Below are 20,856 nucleotides of genomic sequence, written 5' to 3' on the forward strand. Positions count from 1 at the left end.
AGAGAGAGAGAGAGAGGAGAGTGACCATAGTCACTAGAAAAAATGAGAAAGAATAGGTAGAAATGTAACAGTGTGTCTGTTTTAAGGAAATCTCTCTTTTAGGAATAAAATAAAATAATAAACACTCAAGGTAACAGACAAACTTACTATGAAACCCAATAAAGATTAATTTATTGATTGTTGGGGTGAAAACTCTGCTATGGGATATTTTGATAGAGCCCGAGGCTTTGTGTAAACCCAAGGCTCATTAAGGACTGAATTCCCTGCAAGACAGAGGGACAGCCCATTGGAGGCTTAGGATATGAGCTTTTGTAGACTCATTCTCCCCCATGCCCCTATAGATTTTCCAATCATCTGGGAGGAAGGCCCTCTAGCTATTCTATTAATGGTAGAACACTATAAATAAATGGCCTTCCTAGCTGTTTAGTCACCTGGGACAATGCCACTCAGCACGGTGGCCAGTTCTTGTCTAGATGTCCCAACCTAAATGTGGTGGGGAAAGAAAAATACAGAGAGCAGTAGCGACACATGAAAATTTATGGGCAGTATTATCATGTCTTCCTAAAAATGAGATGATGCAACCATTTAAGATGTTTCTGTGCTTGTACTCCAACTCCAGAAGATAGTCTTTCCCCAGGATATAAAGTCATTGAAGATAAATTAAATTATTCTAATGTTTGCTTGCTCCATTACTTCACCTGTATGCCAACAGATACACATAGACTGATATAGCATAATATTTAATATTTGAAAGCATCATAAGAATAGATAATAATTACACCTGAGTTTTTAAAAGAACAAATTCAAACTGAACATTATCAATAGTCTCAAAGGCTGTGACCAGCCAGATGTGAAAAGGACACAAGCTCTCTCATGGACACCCAGGTGGACAATGTCTTTTGGGAACCACGGACTTCTTCTCTGCTGCCGCCATCACCCCCGGAACAGGCCTTTCTTTTTCCTATCACGGTCATGATATAGCAGAGTTTAAGAGAATTATACAGCGGCTCAAGCATAGCTTAATATATGTTTACATCTTTTCAAACAAAACAAATGAACTGAAAAATACATCCCCATCTCTCCAACAGGAACTGGAACCAATACACATACAGAGTATTGCACCTGGACATTATTATAATTATTCTTTCATAGACTAAAGTTTTATAATATGCCTAGACATGCAGCAGTTGATACCTTTATAGTCAATGAATTAATTCCACAGGCCTTGCAGCAAACACTATGTACAAAAATCTCACCTGTACAAAAGGCAAAAAGCTTTATTGGGGCTCCTTTGCCACTCACAAGTATATATATATATATATGTATATATTTATATATATATATGTATATGTATATGGGGAAGCAGCTGGGGAATCCACGTACAATACTTAGCATGGATTCTGTTTGCTGCATGAAGGATTCAGTAAAATAGATAATCAAATGACCTCTGCGCTCAAAGTACACAAAATCACAGGGGGATGAATACCTGGAAATCAAAGTCCATAACACTGTTAGCATATCTACAGGCGGTAACTTCACAGTCATTTCGCGGCATTCGCATAAGTTACCATTTCATACCGCCACATGCGTGCACCCCGCCAAATGGTCATTATTCACATATGTTGACCTTCTGCCATGTTTGGCTTTCTCCTGCTTCTTCCCAAAGCAGAGGTTTTAGATTCAGTTTTATACAGTTAATTAAAAACACACACATACACACACAACACGACATAGTAGTACTATGATTTTATAAAAGTGTGCAAAAGTAACACACTGCAGTGAAAAATAAATATAAATAGTTGATGCAGGATCATTAGGACCAAAAACCAGGAACAGAATTTTGGAACTGAGCTTTCCCTAGATCACCAGTATTTTTGGCTCTCGCTCCAATGGCACATGTGTTCAGGCAGAATCTCACTAGATGGGAGAAGTGTTGCATGTTCATCTGTCTATAAACACATGGAAGCCCCTGTGAAGAGCCCTCTCTACTAAAGCTATAATGTTTTGTATTGACTTTGGATAATTTGGTTTTCATTGCATTTTAGCCCTTTAATAGCTATTGACACGATATCAAGGTTTTTTATCTTCAGCCAGTTTGATTTTCTTCAAATGTTCTACTAATTCCAAATGCAATTTAATGGGAAATCAAATCAACATTAAAAAATTAATAGTGATTCCTTTCTTGAGATACAAGTTTATGAGAAGTGAGATTTGCCATCTCTCCATTGCCAAAAATGTTGTTAATTTCTTCTTCTTCTTCTTCCTCTTCCTCCTCCTCCTCCTTCTATTTCCACTCCCTCTGTTTCTCCTCCTCCTCCTTCCTTTTTCCTGTCCAGTAAAAAGGATGAAATTTGCATCCTTGACGAGTAACGCCTAGGAGTAAAACCAGACTTGCACATGGTAAAAAATATAGCAGTGTGTTACATCTACAATTTCTGGGACAAAGTGATTTTGTGTTCCTTGGTGAAACAGAACTTAAGAATGCCTTTGGGTCACAAGGTAGCAGATGGGCTAGGTCGAGCCCAAGGGAGATAGGAGCGGGAATGCAATAAATAGAGTTGTAAGTGAGGGTGTGGGCTCTCGGCAGATATAGTTCGCGAATTACTGAATCTCAGGAAATTTGACTTTCATGGAAACCCTTCCTGCAGTCTCCCGAATCATGTATCCTGGGGCAGCTTCTTAAGGGAGCAGCTCATCTCCAAAATAGGAGAACCCCTTAAATTCCTCTTGGTTGATCTGCTTCACAATGGCTTCATCAACGAGTGTGAGAACTGGTTCTTCCCGGGTAAAGTCTTGATCAAAGTTATTGACATCTCTTTTGGTTTTCTGCAGGGGAAAAAACAAAAGGAGAGGAGTTGAGTTTGGCCTGACCTTCCAACCCAGGGATCTCTATAAGGAGGGATTGTACTTGATCAAAAGCCTCTCGCTATTGCTGAGTAAGGAGTAATCAACCTTTGAGGCTACTGTCACTCAGGTAATTAATAACTACTATTTATATAACGCCTTAAGGTTTACAAAGCCTTTTACAAATATTGTCTCACCTATCCTTCCTATCCTGTGAAGTGGATGCTATCCCCATTTTACAGCTGAGGAAACTAAGGCAGAGATTAAGTGACTTGTCCAGGGTTACATAGTAAGTGTCTGGGGCCATTTTTGAACTTGGGTTTCTTGATTCCAAGCACAGCACTCTATTCACTATACCACTTAGGCGGCAATGGGGACAAGGGAAAGCAGCCGGGAGGAATGGAGAAGGAGGATGGGTTTAAGAAATATCTGGATCTGTTTCTGATGGAGAAGGTAGAAGAGGAGGGGGTGATTAGGAAAAATGGAAAAATGGGTAAGTGGATTACAATATATTATATACTCTTTGGAGGGTGGAAAGGAGGTGAGGTGATCCATGGTCAGATAGATTGGGTCAAACATTCTAGCTGCTCAGTAATCTGTCTCTCATTCCTTTGGAATGCTCTGCTATCTTGCCTCCTATGATGATTGGGAGACCTGCCTCTCCTGCCTTCCATTATACAGATAGATAAATTTATTGGGCTTGGCTATAGGCATAAGATCCCCTTCTGTCCCCAGATGAGGCCCAGGAAAGATTTTGACAGTCCAACAAGGCATTCTCACCAAACAATGGGGAATGGATGAGCCAGGCAGTGTCATAAATTAGAGACACTGCATATCTGTTAGAAGAATACCGCGTTACTGATTAATGTTGAAAAGCTCATCTATTATAAAGACCATCATGTTATTGCTCCATAATCTTTAGCACAGTTGGTGGGGTTCACAAGATGCATTGAGCCAACGTTTTGACACAAGCAGCCTTTGACCATGAGCTTTCATCCTGTTCTACTGATTATACTATTTTAAACTGTTCCCTGCCTGGTGTAATCCTCAGCACAGAGGAAGGAGTGTCTGAAATCATCAACATCCTTTGGTTGGTTTTTCATGTCTAGCTGACAGAAGGAAAAGAACATTTGCCAGCAAATCAGGAGACCTGGGTTCTAGACCCAGCTCTTCTGGGAAAATAATTTCTTCTCTGGGACTCAGTTTCTTCATCTGTAAAATGAGGGGGTTGCACTACATGATCTCTGACATCCTATTCAGCTCTGATTCTACCATTCACTAACATGCTATATCAATGACACCAAGCCCCTGTATAGCCCTGGAATTTAACTTGTTAAGAAAACACAATGAACCTACTTCCAAAGACAGATTATGGTAAATAATGAACATTTTGATGATGAAATGTTTAGTTTCTTTGAAGCTTTTGCTGGAGGCACAGCAATAGAGCCCATGGTTTTCCTGTAATATCACAATGTACCTAAACTCAAAATTTTGTTATCAAAATAATTTTTGTAAAAGTTGTCTGTTTTTTAATGTAATTTGTGATAATAAATGCAATCTTTATTTTAGAATAAAAAAAAGATGTAGCATTGATGGAGGCGGGGGGGGAATCCAAGCCTGAGAAGAGAGCTCTATAGATCACTGCCAGCCTGGTAGACCAGGCATATAGTAATTCTGAAGTCCTGGGCAGAGAATCTTGACATCTGGGTTTTCCAGGTTCTGACGCTAAATAGCAGTGTGACTTTGGCCATATTACTTCATGTCTCTTTGCCCCTTGTTTCCTCAACTATAAACTGAGGATAATGAACGTCAATAAGTCAAAGGTCATTTCTTGAGTACCTACTGTGTGTAAGGTACTGCACAAGACACTGGAGATAGAAAGATATCTACAACATAGACTCTTTTGTCAAAGAACTTATCTTCTAATGGGAGAAAAGACTTGTAAACACATAACTATGATACAAGGGAGAGAGTGGGATGATGATCTTCAGGTTTCCTCTAACACTCTCTGATTCCCTGGTAACACAGCATTAGGTGCTATAGAAGACACACAAAAGAATTCATGAGCCTTGGTTGTCCTCAGAGAGTTAAGCCTCCTTAGGGAAATATAGTGGATGTATGTGAAAAGAGATCTCAAAACATAAGGCAGTATCACCAAGAAGGCAACATGAGACGGAACATGGTGGTTAATGAGCTGCCCACAGAGTCAGGAAGATCTGTATTCAAGGTCTGCTTCAGATACACACTGGCTTTGTGAGCCAGGAAAGTCACTTAATCTTTCAGTGTAGACAGGGATAACCTTCTAACATTCCAATACAGCAGGTGTTCACTCGTATTGAGTTGAGGTATTTTCCTCAGAGACGACTCCCAACACCGATGGAAACAAACAAACAAAAAAAAGGTACTGAGTACTAGGTGAGCAGAATCCTTATTAAGTGCCACCCAAGAATTCTGGGATGGGAGACATCAACATTCGCCGAACTGGGGAAGATGCAGGAGTGTGTTGGTAAACTCTCCAAAAAAAAAGTGTGTGTATATGCATACGTGTATATACATACATATATATAAGTGTGTATACACACACACTTATATGTATATATACAAAACTAATATATAAACTAAATAAAACTAATGTTTATATGTATATATACAAAACTAATATATAAACTAAATAAAACTAATATGTTTATATATACACAATAAACTTATTAGTTTTATCTGCATTATTAACATTCTTCTATTCCTTTCTTAAGTCTAGACAAGCAATAAAACAAAACAAAACCAAAAAATCAAGCCTCTATTTGTAGCTTTTGCCAAGTTCCAAGGTATAAATGCTTATATTGAAAATTTAACAATTGGCACTCCTGAATTGGATCTAATTGGCTCCAGAACACCTCTGCAAAGGGGGTACTTGAGCTGGTTCTTCTAGGATACAAGGATGTTCTAGCTCTGGGGTGGGGAACCTGCAGCCTCAAGGGCACATGTGGCCCTCTAGGTCCTCAAGTGCATCCCTTTGACTGAATCCAAATTTCACAGAACAAATTCTATCTGTTTCCCACCCCTGTTCTAGGTGGACAAAACACCATGAACAAAGGTAGGAATACCAAGGGTATTTACCGGAGACAATGAGGAGAGCAGTCTAGATGGAGCAAAAAGTACAGGGAATAGGTTTGTGGGAGGTCAGAAAGGTAGGTCACAAGCTTCATGAGGGCTTCTATCTCTTTGTTTAAATTCTCTATCTTTTCTAGGGCCTAACACAGCACTCTGCACGTGATAAGAACTTACCTTTTGTTATGAATGAATGCATGTATACATGCATGAATGAATAGGCTGAGGCCAGATTGTGGGAGTCTTTGAATGCCAGGGCAAAGAATTACAGTCCAGGTGAAATAGTGTATTCCTATGGTAGCTAGAAAAGAATTGAGCTCACAGTAGTTGTGCAAGGATCAGTGACTTGGAACGGGTGTAGATGGGTCAGAATTTCAAGTAATTTTGGAATGCTAAAGAATAAATCAGCAAAAAGATCACGCTAAATTCAGCCAGAAGTTCAGGGCAACATTTCATACCAACACAAGGCGGGGAAGGGCTATACAATGCTACACAATCACTACAGGGAAAAAAAAAAAGATCTATGGGTCAGAGTGGAGAGCAAGTTGACCAGCAGCCTGTCCAAAAAAGACTTTGGTTTTTTAAAATTTTATTTAAAGCATGAGACTGATATGCAGACTTGGGGAAATAATGTGAAGTAGTGCAAGTTATCCTTCCAACTTTTAAGGACTGGTCAGTTGAGAGAGCAGTCAGACAAGAAAAAGCCTAAGTAAACAACTGATAAACAAAATGTATGAGAAAAGGCTAAAAGAACTGGTATTATTTTAGCTTTAAAAAGAGAAATCTTAGTAAGCAAAGACTGTAAGAAGGACTTACAGACTTAGCAGATGGTAAGCAGCTGTTTGGTGTAGTGAGTGCAAGACCTCTGGATCTTGAATAAGAACACCTGGGCTTAGTTTCTACCTAAGACACTTACTAATCAGGTGATTTCAGGCAACTCAATCTACCTCTAACAGACTTAGTTTCCTCAGGTGTACTATGAGGATGGTCATACTCATACTACCTACCTAATGGGGCTGTTGTGAAGAAGACACATTTTAAACCTTAAAGGTGTGTGTGTGTGTGTGTGTGTGTGTGTGTGTGTGTGTGTGTGAAAAGCTAATATTTATTACCAGTTCTTTTCCACCTCTAAGGATAATAGGAAAAGGGCATAAATGATTACATGAAGGCTTTCTGCTACATAGAACAAATAGCTTCATGATGGTGATGGGTACTAGACTGGGGCCAAGTGATGGAGAAAAAACTGGGGAATCTCTGAGGCTCTTTACTAGGATTCCTAGTCTAAGATGGGTTAAGTGGGACTGCTGCATCTTCAAAGAATGACCCTCTTTGGTTTCATGGCCAAAAGTTTGGGGGCTATTTGGGGCTGAATTAGATGGATACTATAGTATCCATCTAATAATCTAACAGGAGAAAAGACATATAAACAAGTAAGTATGATAAAAGGGAGAGTGGGGTAAGTAGAAAAGAAGTGGTGTCAGGCAAATGATCTTGTAAGTTTTCTCTAACAGTCTGACTCCCTGGTTACATAGTGTTTCCAGGTACTACAGGAAATTCACAGAGGCATCATTCATGGGCCCTGCCCTCAAAGAGCTCAGTCTACTTTTTGGAAATATAACATGTAAATGAAAAGAGAACTCAAAATATAAGGCAGTATTGCCAAGTAAGTGAAAGTATTTTCTACCTCCTCAGGTTTTCCTAGACCACTCCAGATTTCCTCTTTGCCCCTATCACTTTCTACCTTACATCATAATTATCTCTAGACACTCTATATTCCTGATGGTAGGATGTATACTGTTTGATAGCAGGAAGTGCATCATTTTGAAGAATCGTCATCTCTTCACTACTTAGAGCTCTGCAGTTTGCATGTAATAAATGATTAATAAATATTGGCTTACATGATAACAATAGTAACAATAGCTAGCATTTACCTGGTGTTTTAAGGTTTGCAAAACACTTTATGAATATTAGCTCACTTTATCCTCACAACAACCCTCGGAGGTAAATGTTATTGTTGTTTCCATTTTACAGATGAGGCAGGTAGTGGTTAAGTGACTTACACAGGGTCACATGATTAATAAGCGTCTAAGTCTGAATCTGAACTCACGACTTCCTGATTCCAAGTCCATTGTCCTTCCCTTTGAGCCACAAATCCACCTAGGTGAATGAATGAGTAAATGGGCACCCCGAGGGTCTTAGGAGAGGGATGCAGAAACAGAAATGGAAGGCTGCCAAGGACAAACCCATTTACTTTGGTTTTTTTTGAGGCTAGCCTTCTTTACAAAGAATCTTCAACTTCAGTTCCCATGACCTTGTCATTCCTGGCTGCCTACAAAACTGGCTGTTAATAGGGGGTGAGTGGGAAGAACATTAGCAAACCTCTAAGTAATGTTCTGTTTGCATTCACTGTTTAACTAACAGGTTATGCCTTGATTATAGGCCATTAGGAAAGGAAACCATGTTTTAATATCCAGAAGTACATTGGAATTTCACAGCTCATTCATCTGAAGCTAAAGAGCCAAGTTCCATCAGCACTTAAAAATGGAAACACCTACAGTCAAATGACTATGCACAATGACAATGAACTTAGACTTTGTCTTTGGAATCAAAGAATGCACAAAGGGAAATGTCATGAATTTGGGAACTGTTACTAGCACGCTTTCCCACCTGCACCCGAGATGTCCAATAAGTTTGGAATGTCTTCCATTTCTCTGTCCACCTATTGAATCCTTAACCAACTTTTAAAGCCCCCAATGACACTGCTGCCTATTGAGGAAGCTTTCTCTGATTCCTCTTCCATCTTTTCTCAGCTCCAATCCACTACAACCCCTCTCGGTTTGCAGAAGACCAGGGATTAAATTCTGGCTCCAGCCTTTTACTTTCTAGATGACCTCAGGCAAGCCACTGAAATTCCCTGTGCCTCTATTTCCTCATTTATAAAGCTAGGATAACAATTCTTGCTTTATTCACTTCATGGGGTATGGTGAGAACCAGATGGCATAACAGGTAAATTACTCTGTATACCACAAAGTATTATATAAATGTCAGCTATTGTCATATTCATTTCCCTTATGTACTTCTCATACAGGGTTGTATGTTTTAGTTATTTATATTTGTATCTTATCCCCACCCCCACTAGACCATAAGTTCTGAGAGGTCAAGGGCTATCATCACCCAGTAGAGTACTTCTTACACAGTAGGTACTTAATAAATATACATTGAGTTGAATTAAAAAGGAAGTAGCAGGACATAGTGGGAAGAGGGTCCTGGAGTCAGAGGACCTGGGTCTGAATACTGGTTCTGTACCTTACAACTTGTATAATCCTGAGTCAGGCCCTGAGCAAGTCACTGAATTTCTGTCTGCCTCAGTTTCCTCAACTGTAAAATGAGGAATAACATTAGCAGCTACCTCTCAAGGTTGTTGTGAGGATCAAATGAGATATTAACAAAGCACTTAGCACAATGCCTGACACATAGTAGGCACTTAAAAAATCCATCCTTTCTTCCTTCCTCCCTCTCTCCCTTCCTTCCTTCTTCATTTCCTTCCTTCCTTCCCTCTTTCTTTTCCTATATAAACTGAGGAGTTTAGGCTGTGATTCCATGATAAGACACCATTAGACCTTAAAAGGAGCTAATAACATAGATAGGGGGATCACTAAAGCATATGGTAACCAACAATACAATACACTATTTAATACTGTCGTGCCTCCCTCCTTTCCTTTCCTCCTCCTCCAACCCCTGTCCCTAAATCTGGCTTGTATAAATCTTGAGTGCAGTCATCAAGGAACCATGACCACCTCCATACTCCAGTTAAGTATTAAAATAGAAATTTTACAGAAGGCTGGGATGATAAAATGAAACAATTTGACTTGATCAGAAAATCCTGGAAGTGTTCCCTGATCTGGGTCCCTGCCTCTGAATTCTTGAAGATTCTGCTAGAAGAACACAGCCTCAGCAGGTCTTGCCAAGCTGGAAAGGTCTGGAGCATCATCCCAGCAAAGACTTTGCTCTCTGAGGACCAGCCCAGCTAACCAGCACGGGGCGTGTCACCAGCAGGCTGGCTGCTAGGTGATGAATGATGTGACCAAAGTGACCCAGGATCTGTGTCCCATGTTTTCTCATATACCGAGCACAACAAGCTAATAGCCTTCCTTGCATTCTCCTGACATCAAAAGGATACTGAATGAATGCACAAACTATCCATCTGTTACTGATGGACAACCTGTATGTTATAATCTAGGCAAAACAGATTCTTGATTCATTTGGGTTTTTCTTTTGCACGGTTATGGGTGCAGGCTTAACCATGTCACTCCTCTGTTCAACAAAATGCCAGAGGTTCACTATTTCCTCTACAATAGATATAAACTTCTCTGTGTGGCTTTCAAAGACCCCCAAAATCTTGCCCCAAACTATCTTTCCAGGCTCATTAGATACTATGCTTTTCCTGAAGTTTATGGTCTGGACAAACTGGCCCTCTTGCCATTGTTTTCAGAAAGAATACTGCATCCTCTATCTCCAGGCCTTTATACTGACTCTGCCCCATGCCTGGAATGCAATCCCCTTTCACATCTACCTCCTCATAGAATACCTTGCTTCTTTTAAAATTCAGCTTATGTGCCACCTTCTACATTTCCAGATCCAGCCAACGGCCGCTGTCTCCCCCTCCCCACCCCCCAAATTACTTTGTATTTGTCTTGTCTATAATTGGAATACATTTATATGGGGTGTTCCAAAAGTCTTAGTGCAGTTTTAAGCTTTAAGAACATTGATTTAATCTAAGCTTGAAACTGCACTAAGACTTTTGGGACACCCTGTGTTTGGATGTCTCCCACAGTAGACTGAACATAAGCTCTCTGAGAGCAGGAACTGTTTCATTTTTGTCTTTGTTAACTCCAGCACCTATGGCATAGTCTTGCACACAGCAGTGACCTATAAATGATTACTGATTGGTTGGCAGATTGATCTCATTGAGTACACCCTATAGTGTGCTAAGGTTTATTGTGATCAGCACAATGTCACTGGTAAAAAGGAGAATTTGAAAAACCACCCATGGGTATTTCTTCTTGCATTTAGACTTGGTGCCGGACATCCTCTGTGGACTTAATACATATTCCTGGCACACGGCTAATTCCTGATTTCATGCCTTATTTGACATATCAGAGGATCACCGAGCAAAGACACTTCTGGTTGCAGGTAACAAGGAATCTTGTATGATGTGAGCTCTTTGAGGGTGGGAACTATATTCTATCTTTCTTTGTATCCTCAGTGCTGGCACATAGTAAGGGCTTAATTAATGCCTGCTGACTGGCTGATCCTAACATATGCATGGGAGATACCCGGTTGGAGATGAGTCTCTAAGGCTGTATCTGTTCTACCAAGGCAAATTCCTTTTTTTTTTTTTTTTGGTAATCAACAAATGATAAACACAGTGGGATTTCCTATTTTCTACCCCTCAGTAGCTGCAGGGTTCATTCTGTGGAGTTTAAAAAAAAAAAAAAGGTTAAGCGTAGGCTAAGTCAAAGACTGTTCTACTGAAAGGCAGTACCAATTTGAAGCATAAATAGATTAGAGAAAATTTTAGATAAATTCTTAGTCAGTAGATAAAATGAGGGACCATTAAGGATTCCTGGGGAGACATGTCCCTAACCTTGGAGGCTGAATCAGGGAGGATGACTGTCTCCAAAAGTCTTGTTAATTCCCCAGTAAAAGACAGGATATGGGGCTAATAAGCAAGGATAAGGGGAGGATAATTCTAATGTTCTTTAGGGAGATTATAAACAAACCATCATGATAGAGAACCCATTCATCAGACACTGTTGATCACTCTGAGAAACAGAGCATGAAATAGACCCACTGAGATTGGCCAGTCATTACTCTGCAGGCACAGGATGCCCATGTTCTGAAAACCATGTACTCTCCAGTTACCCAGAATCCTTGTACTTTCCTCTGTCCCTGCAACCTTGTGTTTCCTCACTTTTTCTTCTTCACTTCACTTCTCCACTTTTCACCAAGGCTGCTGGTTGACTTGCCATCCAGTCCTTATTTTGAATTGCCCTAGCTATATTTAAATCATAATCACAAGCTTTTAAGAGCAGTGACTTTTTGTTCATGTTTTCTACAAATCGTGGATCTGATGAGTTCAAAAGCAAAGGGAAAATGCTTCAATTTCAGTGGTCCAGAAAAGGGGACAAGATATTTATTGAATGCTGTCATTTTTGCCTATCCTTGTCATCTCGCTCACCTCTTGCTGGTGTGGTAGCAGATAGATCTTGCCTTCTTAGCTTACTTTTTGCTCTGACTCAAATTCATTTGCTTGTGAAACCAGAGAGAATCTGGGAAATGTCTTACCCTGAAAGACATAACTCTAGAGCAGAGGGCTTGTGATTTAAGTATAGTCTGAGCAACTGTGAATGAGAACTGATTGACTGGATGGAAGTCCAACCAGTAGTTTTGATGCTATGTAGAAGTGAAAAAAAACTCAAGGCTGCTGGGCTAGCCAGAAGATGATAAATCCCTCAAGCTAGATGGTCTCCTTTTATACTTCTAAGAAAAGGATTGTGGCTGAGGAAAAGCAGTGGCTTTCATGCCCTTGATAGTACAAGATTTGGGTCTTGTCTTTCAAGACCCAAATTAAATTCATCTCTTCCATGAAGCCTTTCTTTACAACTCTATGCTTTTTCTAAACTCTAATGGCAAATTTAATGACTTGATTCAGAACTTAAGTCTTTATGGTGAATGAAAAAATGAATGAGTGAATGAAAAAGCATTTTATTATATGCCAAATACCTACTTAGCTCTGGGGATACAAATACAAAAGCAAAGGCTATTCCTGCTATCCATGGTCTTATATTCTAAGAAGGGAAGATAATACACATAGGGAAGTGGTGGTTAGGAGGCAGCACTTTGTTTGCTGGTATGGTGGGTTTGGGCCACAGGGAAGTAGACTGAAATACTTTCCAAGGATATTTGAGAACTGGGGTAGGGAAGAACAAAGTTGGAGAGGGCTGCTGGGGAGGTGGTGCAGTGGTGGACCAGCTGAGGCAATCACCAATCTTGGGTCAATCCTGTCTCCTCAAATAGACTCTATGTTTCTTGAGAACAAGGCCCAACCTTATCTTTCCTTGCATCTTCCTAAAGCACTTAGCATAGTGATATAGTATTCACTTATTAATTTGTCAAACTGAATTACATTATTCACTTTAATAATCAGAATCTGTCCTTTTCGCTTTGAAGCTCTAGTCCTCACAACTGAATTTCATATTCTTCCTAGTCCTTTACAAAATATTCTAAAAGAAAAAAGTCAAAGCTGGATTAACGAGAACCATCTTCACCAGGATCCTCAAAGAAGGAGGTTTCTACCAGAGGAGTCGAGCTTAGACTCCTGGAGAAAAGAGGAACAACTGTGCCTTCAGCACTGGAGAGGCGAAAAAGAATAGAGCCCTGAGACAAACTGGACTTCCCTTTTCTACTACTGTAAGTTACATCAATCAATAAATGGCAAGCATTTGTTAAAGGCTTCCTATGCACCGGGCATTATGCTTTGCACTGGGAATACAAAGAAAGGCAAGAATAGTCCCTGCCCTCAAGGAGCCTACATTCCAATAGGGGAGATAACATACAATCAATAAGTATGTACAAGAAACATAGAGTAAACGGAAGACAACTTTAGAGAAGAAAGCTCTAATTGCTGAGAAAACTGAGAAAGGTCTCCTGTAGAAGGAGCTTTTGAGTCGTCTTGAAGGATGCAAGTTTGGGGGAGAGGAAGAGAAATGAGGTTAAGACTCTAGTACCATGAGTGGGCTCTCTTTTGGAGGAACTTTCAAGCACTATAAATTTGGAGAATTGTAAAAGTTTGTCTGGGATGTACTTTATTGGAAAGGGAAGGAGAGTGACTTTTAACTGTTTATGGGGATGAGTGGAGGTGATTTGGATCCTGCATTCCTTGGATCTGAAATAAATGTCTTATATTTGGAAAAAAACAAATAGAGGAAGATGACCTCCAGCTAAAGGGAAAATGGCAAAAGAAGTCAAAGTGGTGATGGGGAATTATTCAAGAAATCAACTACCAGGATGGGTATCCTGAGTCTAGCACATCCCCAGATCAATCTCCTACCTCTTCTCTACTTTTTTATCCAGGACTAAACAGTAAGACTATTGCTCAGAACGAGGCAGCATGTGGGTGATGGGCTGTATGCTAACTGACTGCTTAAGAAACTACCTCAGTAAAGTCCAATAACAACCTTCCCTCCATATTCTTCCTCTACCAAATACTTGTACTTTTTGCTTCGCTTGATCCTTTATGAATCATAAAGTGTCCTCTAGATGTGAACTATGAAGACGATGATCTCGGGCCTCGTAGGACCCTTATTCCACAAGTATCTTACTAAGGCAGGAAAACAAATTTCAGAAAGTGTGAAAGTATTTGTTTTTAACAATTAAAGCCAACTGAAAAGTTTTCTAGTTAACTCATTTACCCCAGAAATTCTTTGAACAAATCCTCCATCATCTTTTAGTATTTTGTGAAACTGAGGTTGTATTTTGCTTTGCATTCTTCTCTTTGAAGAACACATGGAGATTTGGGGACAATGAGTCCCATTTATTACTACAATATCAATCTCCTTAAAATAATGCTTTTATCATGCCATGGATCCCAGTTATTGTCTATTGAAGCAATTCCAAATTTCTTCCTGGCTCCCAAAGTTCTCTATAATCTGGCTCCATCCTCCCTAGCCAGTCTTTCCCACAATTCTCCTACATAGAACAGCTGCTCTGATCAGAGTGATTTCCTTGTTGCTTTTCATATCTATTATGTCCTCCTCTCCTGTCTTTGCTCATGCTGCTCCTTCTCTCAAAAATGATATTCCCTGGTTCCCCTACCTAACTAAATTCTACCCATCAATAACAGTCAAACTCAATCTTAATTCCTCTGTGAAGCGTTTCCAGCTTTTTTGGAAGTCCTGTAACACTTAGAATCTGAATCACATGATTCAGGTCTTTCGTTGTTGTTGTCATTGTTGGGTCATGTCTGACTCTTTGTGACACCATTTGGGGTTTTCTTGGCAAAAATACTGGAGAGGTCTGCCATTTTCTTCTCCAGCTCATTTTATGCATGAGAAAACTGAAGCAAAAAGGGTTAAGGGACTTGCCCAGAGTCACACAGCTAGTCAGTGTCTGAAGCCAGATTTAAACTCAGGAAGAGGCGTCTTCCTGATTCCAGGCCTGGCACTCTATTCACCGAACCACCTGGCTGCCCTGATTCAGGTCTTAATTGTTTTCTAATTATTCCATAGACAGATATCTTGTTTCCCTAATAGACCGTGAGGTAATCTGAAAACATAGACTAAGTCTTCTTAGTTGTAAACATCTATAGTAGAATTATAGAATGTTAGATTTAAAAGACACCCAACCTCTTTCCCAATATAGGAAACCTTTCTACAACATGCCTGAGTATGAGTACCTGAATATGTGTGTGTGTGTGTGTGTGTGTATACACAAATACATACATACATACATACACATACACACACACACACCTGAAATATGATGATCTAGTCTACATGTAGGGAGACAGCAAAAATTATTGTACACCAAAATATAGCAGTGAAATGAAAGGAATCATAAATTCAGAGCTGGAAGGTCCTAAGAGGACATCACGTCCAGCCCCCCTCATTTTACAGATGAAGATAATGAGGCTTAGAAAAAGTAAGTGACTAATCCAGAATCATACAGCTGGTAAATGTCTGAGGCAGGATCTGAACCCATGTCTTCTTGACCTTAAGTCAGGTGCTCTAGGCATCAATAAAACATTTGTTTTTAACAAATTAAAACACTCCCCCTATACAACTGGGATATAGTCTGGACTGATTTTGCCTCAGGGGCTTGAATTCCTAGTTATGGCTCTAGGTAGAGAGAGTATGATCTACATTGGTGGAGAAAGCGTCCAAAGTCCTACATGTTTGAAGTATGTCTAGATCAACCTGAGGAGCAGTTAGGTCACATTACGTGATTATATCACAATTAACTCTAACTCTGTTGTCAAATAATTTCTCCCACTTGCTGTAGTTGTACGAGGAAACTTTTAAAACTAAGTGCAAAGCTTTATGTGCACACTCATTAAATTTCATATCCAAGCTTGTCATGAGATCATGTTTAAGCATTTTTAAAAAATCTTTTTAAAAAATTATTTAGTATTTTTCCCCAGTTACATGTAAGAACAATTTTTAACATTTGTTTTTAAAACTTTGAGCTCCAAATTCTCTCCCTTCTTCCCTCCCCACCCCCCTCACTGAGAAGGCAAGCAATTTGGAATAGGTTTTTTAATCTTGATTCTGGTATCTGTTGTGGCAGTACTCAGCTTCATGTTATCTATAAAGTTTATGGACATTCTTATTTAAACATGTATGTAGTTATGCATGTATATATCTTATTTGAATATGTAGTTAGCTATGTATTGGAATACATAGTTAAACTGGATAAGGCCAAGGACAGAGGTTTATGGTATACAACTAAAATACTGATATCAATCCATCAATTAATCTATTTTGGTTTGGTTGTTCAATGAAATATTAATTCACCACATTCCACCACTGATATGAAGCCATATTTTTCCAACTTGTCTAGAAGGATCTCATGGGAAACCTTTCAAATGCCCTGATGGAATCCGTGGGCACTATTATGCATTTTGTTCTACCAGTCTAGTAATCCCATGAAACAGTGAAATTGTTTGGCATGATTTAATCTGAGTGAACCTATGCTGGCTGGGAGTGATCAGCACTTTCTTTTTACATGCCCACAAACCAACTGCCTAATAATAGAACAGAAGAGAATTTCTTCCAGAATTTTTCCGGGACCTTGAGAGCAGGGACTATTTTTTGCCTTTCTTTTTAACCTTCAGTGCTTGGCACAATGCCTGGTGCACAGCAGACACTCAATAAATGCTTGTTGACTTGACCAGAGATTAATGTCAAGCTTCCTGTAGTTTTGTGAGTCCAGCCTTTGTCCCTTTCTTAAAAATGGGAAAACCTTTGCCCTTCTTCAGTGTTCTAAACTGCCTTATTCTCCATGATTTTTCAAAGGCTGTTGACAATAGTACCATGTTCACACCTTCAAATTCTTTTAACCTCCTGGGATGTAATTATCTTTGCCTGGAACTGGAAATTTGCTGTTTATTATTTCATCGCTTACCTTGGGCCTTAATTTTCTCTTAACCATGTTTCTTCTACCCTTCATTTTTAGAGCCACTCATGCCTCATCAGCCCTTTAACATTTATTGATCAATGGAAACAAAATAAGGGTTGTGTAATCTTTTTCATATCTATGTGATATCACCTAGTATCACTAAATCATTTTCCCTAAGCAAAAAACTCCAAAAGAACTTGATTGAAGTCTATCAAACAAACAGGAATTCTGGGGAAAAAAAGTAGCTGAATTCTCTTAGTCACCAGTTGTTTGCTAAGAGTTACCTATTTTCCCCTAAAATAACTGGTTGCTTGTCTATTTAAAAAGGGAGGGGAGGGGCTTAAAGTTCATTTTAAAGTGTTTTGGAAAAACAATAGTATTTGGTTACACAACCTGTTATTGACTAAATTCAACTCCCCAACCCTGCCAATACCCCATGGCATGATGGAATACAGCTAGTGGCCCTTCCCGCCCCTCCCACCGCCAAACAACTGGTTTGTGTAAGTAGACACAGCTCAAGCAGTCTCACAGAAAGGAATTTTTTGGCTCATAGAGACTATACCTTTTCAAAACACGTTGGTAGTTTTGAGAACTAGTAATTTGAATTTCTAAACAAACTTTCGAGGCAAAAATTGGAAAAGTAGTTTTAGGTAAGGTCCAGCTAGGAGGTCTGTTGAAACTTTATAAGAAACATTCTCCCTTATGCTTCCCTAAAAAAAAAAAATGGGATAGAGTATGACCAAAAATTTTTCTCTGACCTTGACAGAAATTGGGAAGGAAGGGGGGGAGGGGGAAAAAGAAAGAAGGAAAGAATGAAAGAAAGGAAGGCAGGATGGAGGAGGAGATGAAAGAAGGGAGGGAGGGAGGGATGAAAGAAGGGAGGGAGAGATGGAGGAAGAAATGAAAGATTGGAAAGAGGGAGAGAGGAAGGAAAGAAAGAAGGGAGGAAGGAAAGGAGGGAGGGATGGATGGAGGAAGAGATGAAAGAAGAGAAGGAGGGAGGGAGGAAAGGAAGAAAGAAAGGAAGGAGAAATTGAGGAAAAGGTAAAAGAAGGAAAGGAGGGAGGGAAGAAGGAAAGAAGGAAGAGAGGAATGAAAGGAGGGAGGAAAGACAGAATAAAGGGAGGGAGAAAGGTATTCAAGGCAGCAAAACAGAGTCTTTTTGGAAGTTTCTCCTCCTTGAAAGCAGTTGGGAATCTCTCCCCAGAGCTAGTCGGAGGACTTCTGGTTAAGCTCCCTGTAGAGAAGGGCTACATCCTCTCATCCCTCTCAAACGTGAAGGGAGGAGGCCAGTTAGGGCCATCCCACCCCAGCCCTGTCTCCAGAAGCTTGGTTTCCAGGGCCACACTTGCCTTGATACTGAGATGGGTAGCTCTAGTACACAAAGCCTTTCAGGATTCCACCTGCCCCCAACCTGTCGGTGTCCTCCCCTACCCCAAGATATAATACTGTACTGATTTTGTGTAGCTTACTTAAGTACGTACTGTTTCTCTTGATCGGATGCTGTCTTTGTATCGCCAACACAATGAACAAAAATGAATGATGATGATGGTTTGATTAATTCTTAAGCAAACCAAGATCTCTTAACTGATGCCCCATGTCCTCTTATACCTCACTGCGCTCCTTGTTACACTCTCCCAAGCTCTCCTCCAGGGCACCCTTTTCAGACACAGGCCCCCCTCAGACTGGTAAATATAGGAACAAAAACTACAGGTTAAACTCGGTCCAGTTATTTTTGTCTATGTGATGTCAGGCAAAGCCCTTACTATCACAAGTTTTGGTCCTTGACCATTCACAATTTAGTCCTTTACATACACTGCCTTGTATCCATCAGATCGCAGGACTCAGAGCTGGAAGAGACTTCAGGTATCAGCTAGACTACACCTCTCATTTTATAGATGAGAAAAAAAAAATCAGGCAGGCCCAAAAGGCTAGGGGACAAGCTTATGGTCACAGATGGTAAAGAGCAGAAGAAGGATTCGAATCTAGCTCTTCTGCCTCCAAATCCCTGCTTTTTCCAGTGTACCCCATGGCCTCTTTGCCAGTTGTTTTATGTTTATATATCTTATTGAAGGTAAATATTTAACAATCGGCTTCCTCCACCAAAAATGTCCCCACAACCTACTTTCAATTTTTATCTGCGTTATTACTATTTTCTCCATCAATTTCTTAAGTTTAGAAAATCTGCAAAACAATAAATTAAGTCCTGATTTGCTGTGCTTGCTGATCTCTGAGTTGTAAATGCTCACGTTGAATATTTAACAATTGGCTCGAGTCTGAACAAGCTGGCTCCAGCACATTTACCCATACGTAAGAACCTTGAGCTTCTTGCCTTCTCTGATAAGCTCCTAGTGCCCAGTATGGGGCTTATCCTAAAAGTGCTCAGTGAACACTTGACCAATTAAATTCACTATCTTTAAATAAAACCCAACAACAGAGACTTTTGGATCAATTCACTTTGGGAATGGCCTAGACCTGGGTCTACAAAGCAACGGCAAAAACCAATTAGTTGGACAATATGGCCCCTAAATAGCAACAAAAAACAAAAACTTGGGATGGAGGGAGAAAGGCGAGGATGAGACTTAATTAACACGGAGCACAGCAACTTGGCGACATATAGTCAGTGTCCAACGTATGTTCCCTTAGCACCCAGAGCATGAGGACCAGGTGAGACAGGAGACCTGAGAGGGATTGCAGAAGCATGAATTGCCATCCAAATGCCAGGACTGGTAATAGGCAAGTTGGTGGTGCTCAGTTCAGATCTCCGCACAAACCTCCTTTTCCCAAACCAGGGGTGGGGAACCTGCAGCCTACATGTGGCTCTTTAGGCCCTCAAGTGTGGCCCTTTGGATTCAGCCCCGGGGCCGCACTTGAGGACCTAGAGGGCCACATGTGGCCTTCAGGCCTTAGTTTTCCCACTCCTGCACTAGACAGTAGGAAAGAGCAAGTGAAGTGTGGGTAGGGAGAAGGGAAAAAAAAGGGAAGGGATGGTGAAGATGAGTTGGCAGTGCCTTCACTTGATTTCTACCACTCAGAGCCATCAGCCCTGGGCAGTAGTACAGTGCTTCAGCTTGCCACAGGGATCCATGTGCGTCATACATCAGACCCCAACACAGCATGCTGCTGCCGTGGGACAGGCAGGAGCCCGGATCTGATAACACCTTTAGAAAGTGTGCATACTAGACTGGTAGTGGGAGGCAGGCCCAGAATAGCTCTGCTGGCCCCCAGGCACCCTCTGCTTCAGAGTCTGCTTTTAATCATAGGCCCTCTCCGTCTTTTCTGCCTTTCACTACAGAGACATCGCTAAGGTCAACAGTGGTTGAATATTTATTTTGGGGCTGTTCCTTGTGCTTAGAGAAGAAGGTCTCCTACCTCATCCTGGCAAGGGCTGGTGTTCTTGCATTCACCCTTTCTTAATCCTTTTTCCCTCCCTTTTTTTGTGAAAATGCTCCAGATAAAGATCTTTTCCCTTGGCTCAATATTTATTAGAACCCTGCCTGCCCTGAAATGGGAACTGTAAACACTTGAACACCCGCCCTGTGAGGCAAGATGAGGTAACCTACCCTTCCCTGCAATCGAATGATATTCTGTGGTTTCCTGAGGCACAATCCTGATGCTCTGCATTCCAAGGGTCTGGAACAGGTCTTAGGTTAAAGGGGAGAAAGAGAGGCACTGTGTGTGTGTGTGTGTGTGTGTGTGTGTGTGTGTGTGTGTGTGTGTGTGTGT

The 20,856-nt window shown here is 40.5% G+C and overlaps 1 protein-coding gene and 1 long non-coding RNA gene across 2 annotated transcripts in view; one reads left to right on the forward strand and one right to left on the reverse strand.

The window, feature by feature from the left end:
• LOC114045120 overlaps nt 1-20,856 on the forward strand; it is a 42,419-nt gene that overhangs the window by 1,571 nt on the left and 19,992 nt on the right. The window contains exons 2-4 of the long non-coding RNA XR_003569345.1: nt 2,833-2,974; nt 11,026-11,145; nt 13,287-13,425. This is a non-coding gene — a long non-coding RNA (uncharacterized LOC114045120). The remainder of the gene's footprint in view (nt 1-2,832; nt 2,975-11,025; nt 11,146-13,286; nt 13,426-20,856) is intronic.
• The window catches only part of PRKCE (protein kinase C epsilon), a 658,716-nt gene continuing 637,866 nt past the window's right edge, over nt 7-20,856 (reverse strand). Inside the window, exon 15 of the mRNA XM_027864980.1 lies at nt 7-2,826. Within this exon, the coding sequence (XP_027720781.1) occupies nt 2,680-2,826 (147 nt within the window). The 3' untranslated portion in view covers nt 7-2,679. The remainder of the gene's footprint in view (nt 2,827-20,856) is intronic.

The sequence above is a fragment of the Vombatus ursinus genome, unplaced genomic scaffold (assembly GCF_900497805.2).
Source record: "Vombatus ursinus unplaced genomic scaffold, bare-nosed wombat genome assembly UNPS02014778.1, whole genome shotgun sequence".
Classification (NCBI taxonomy): Eukaryota; Metazoa; Chordata; class Mammalia; order Diprotodontia; family Vombatidae; genus Vombatus; species Vombatus ursinus.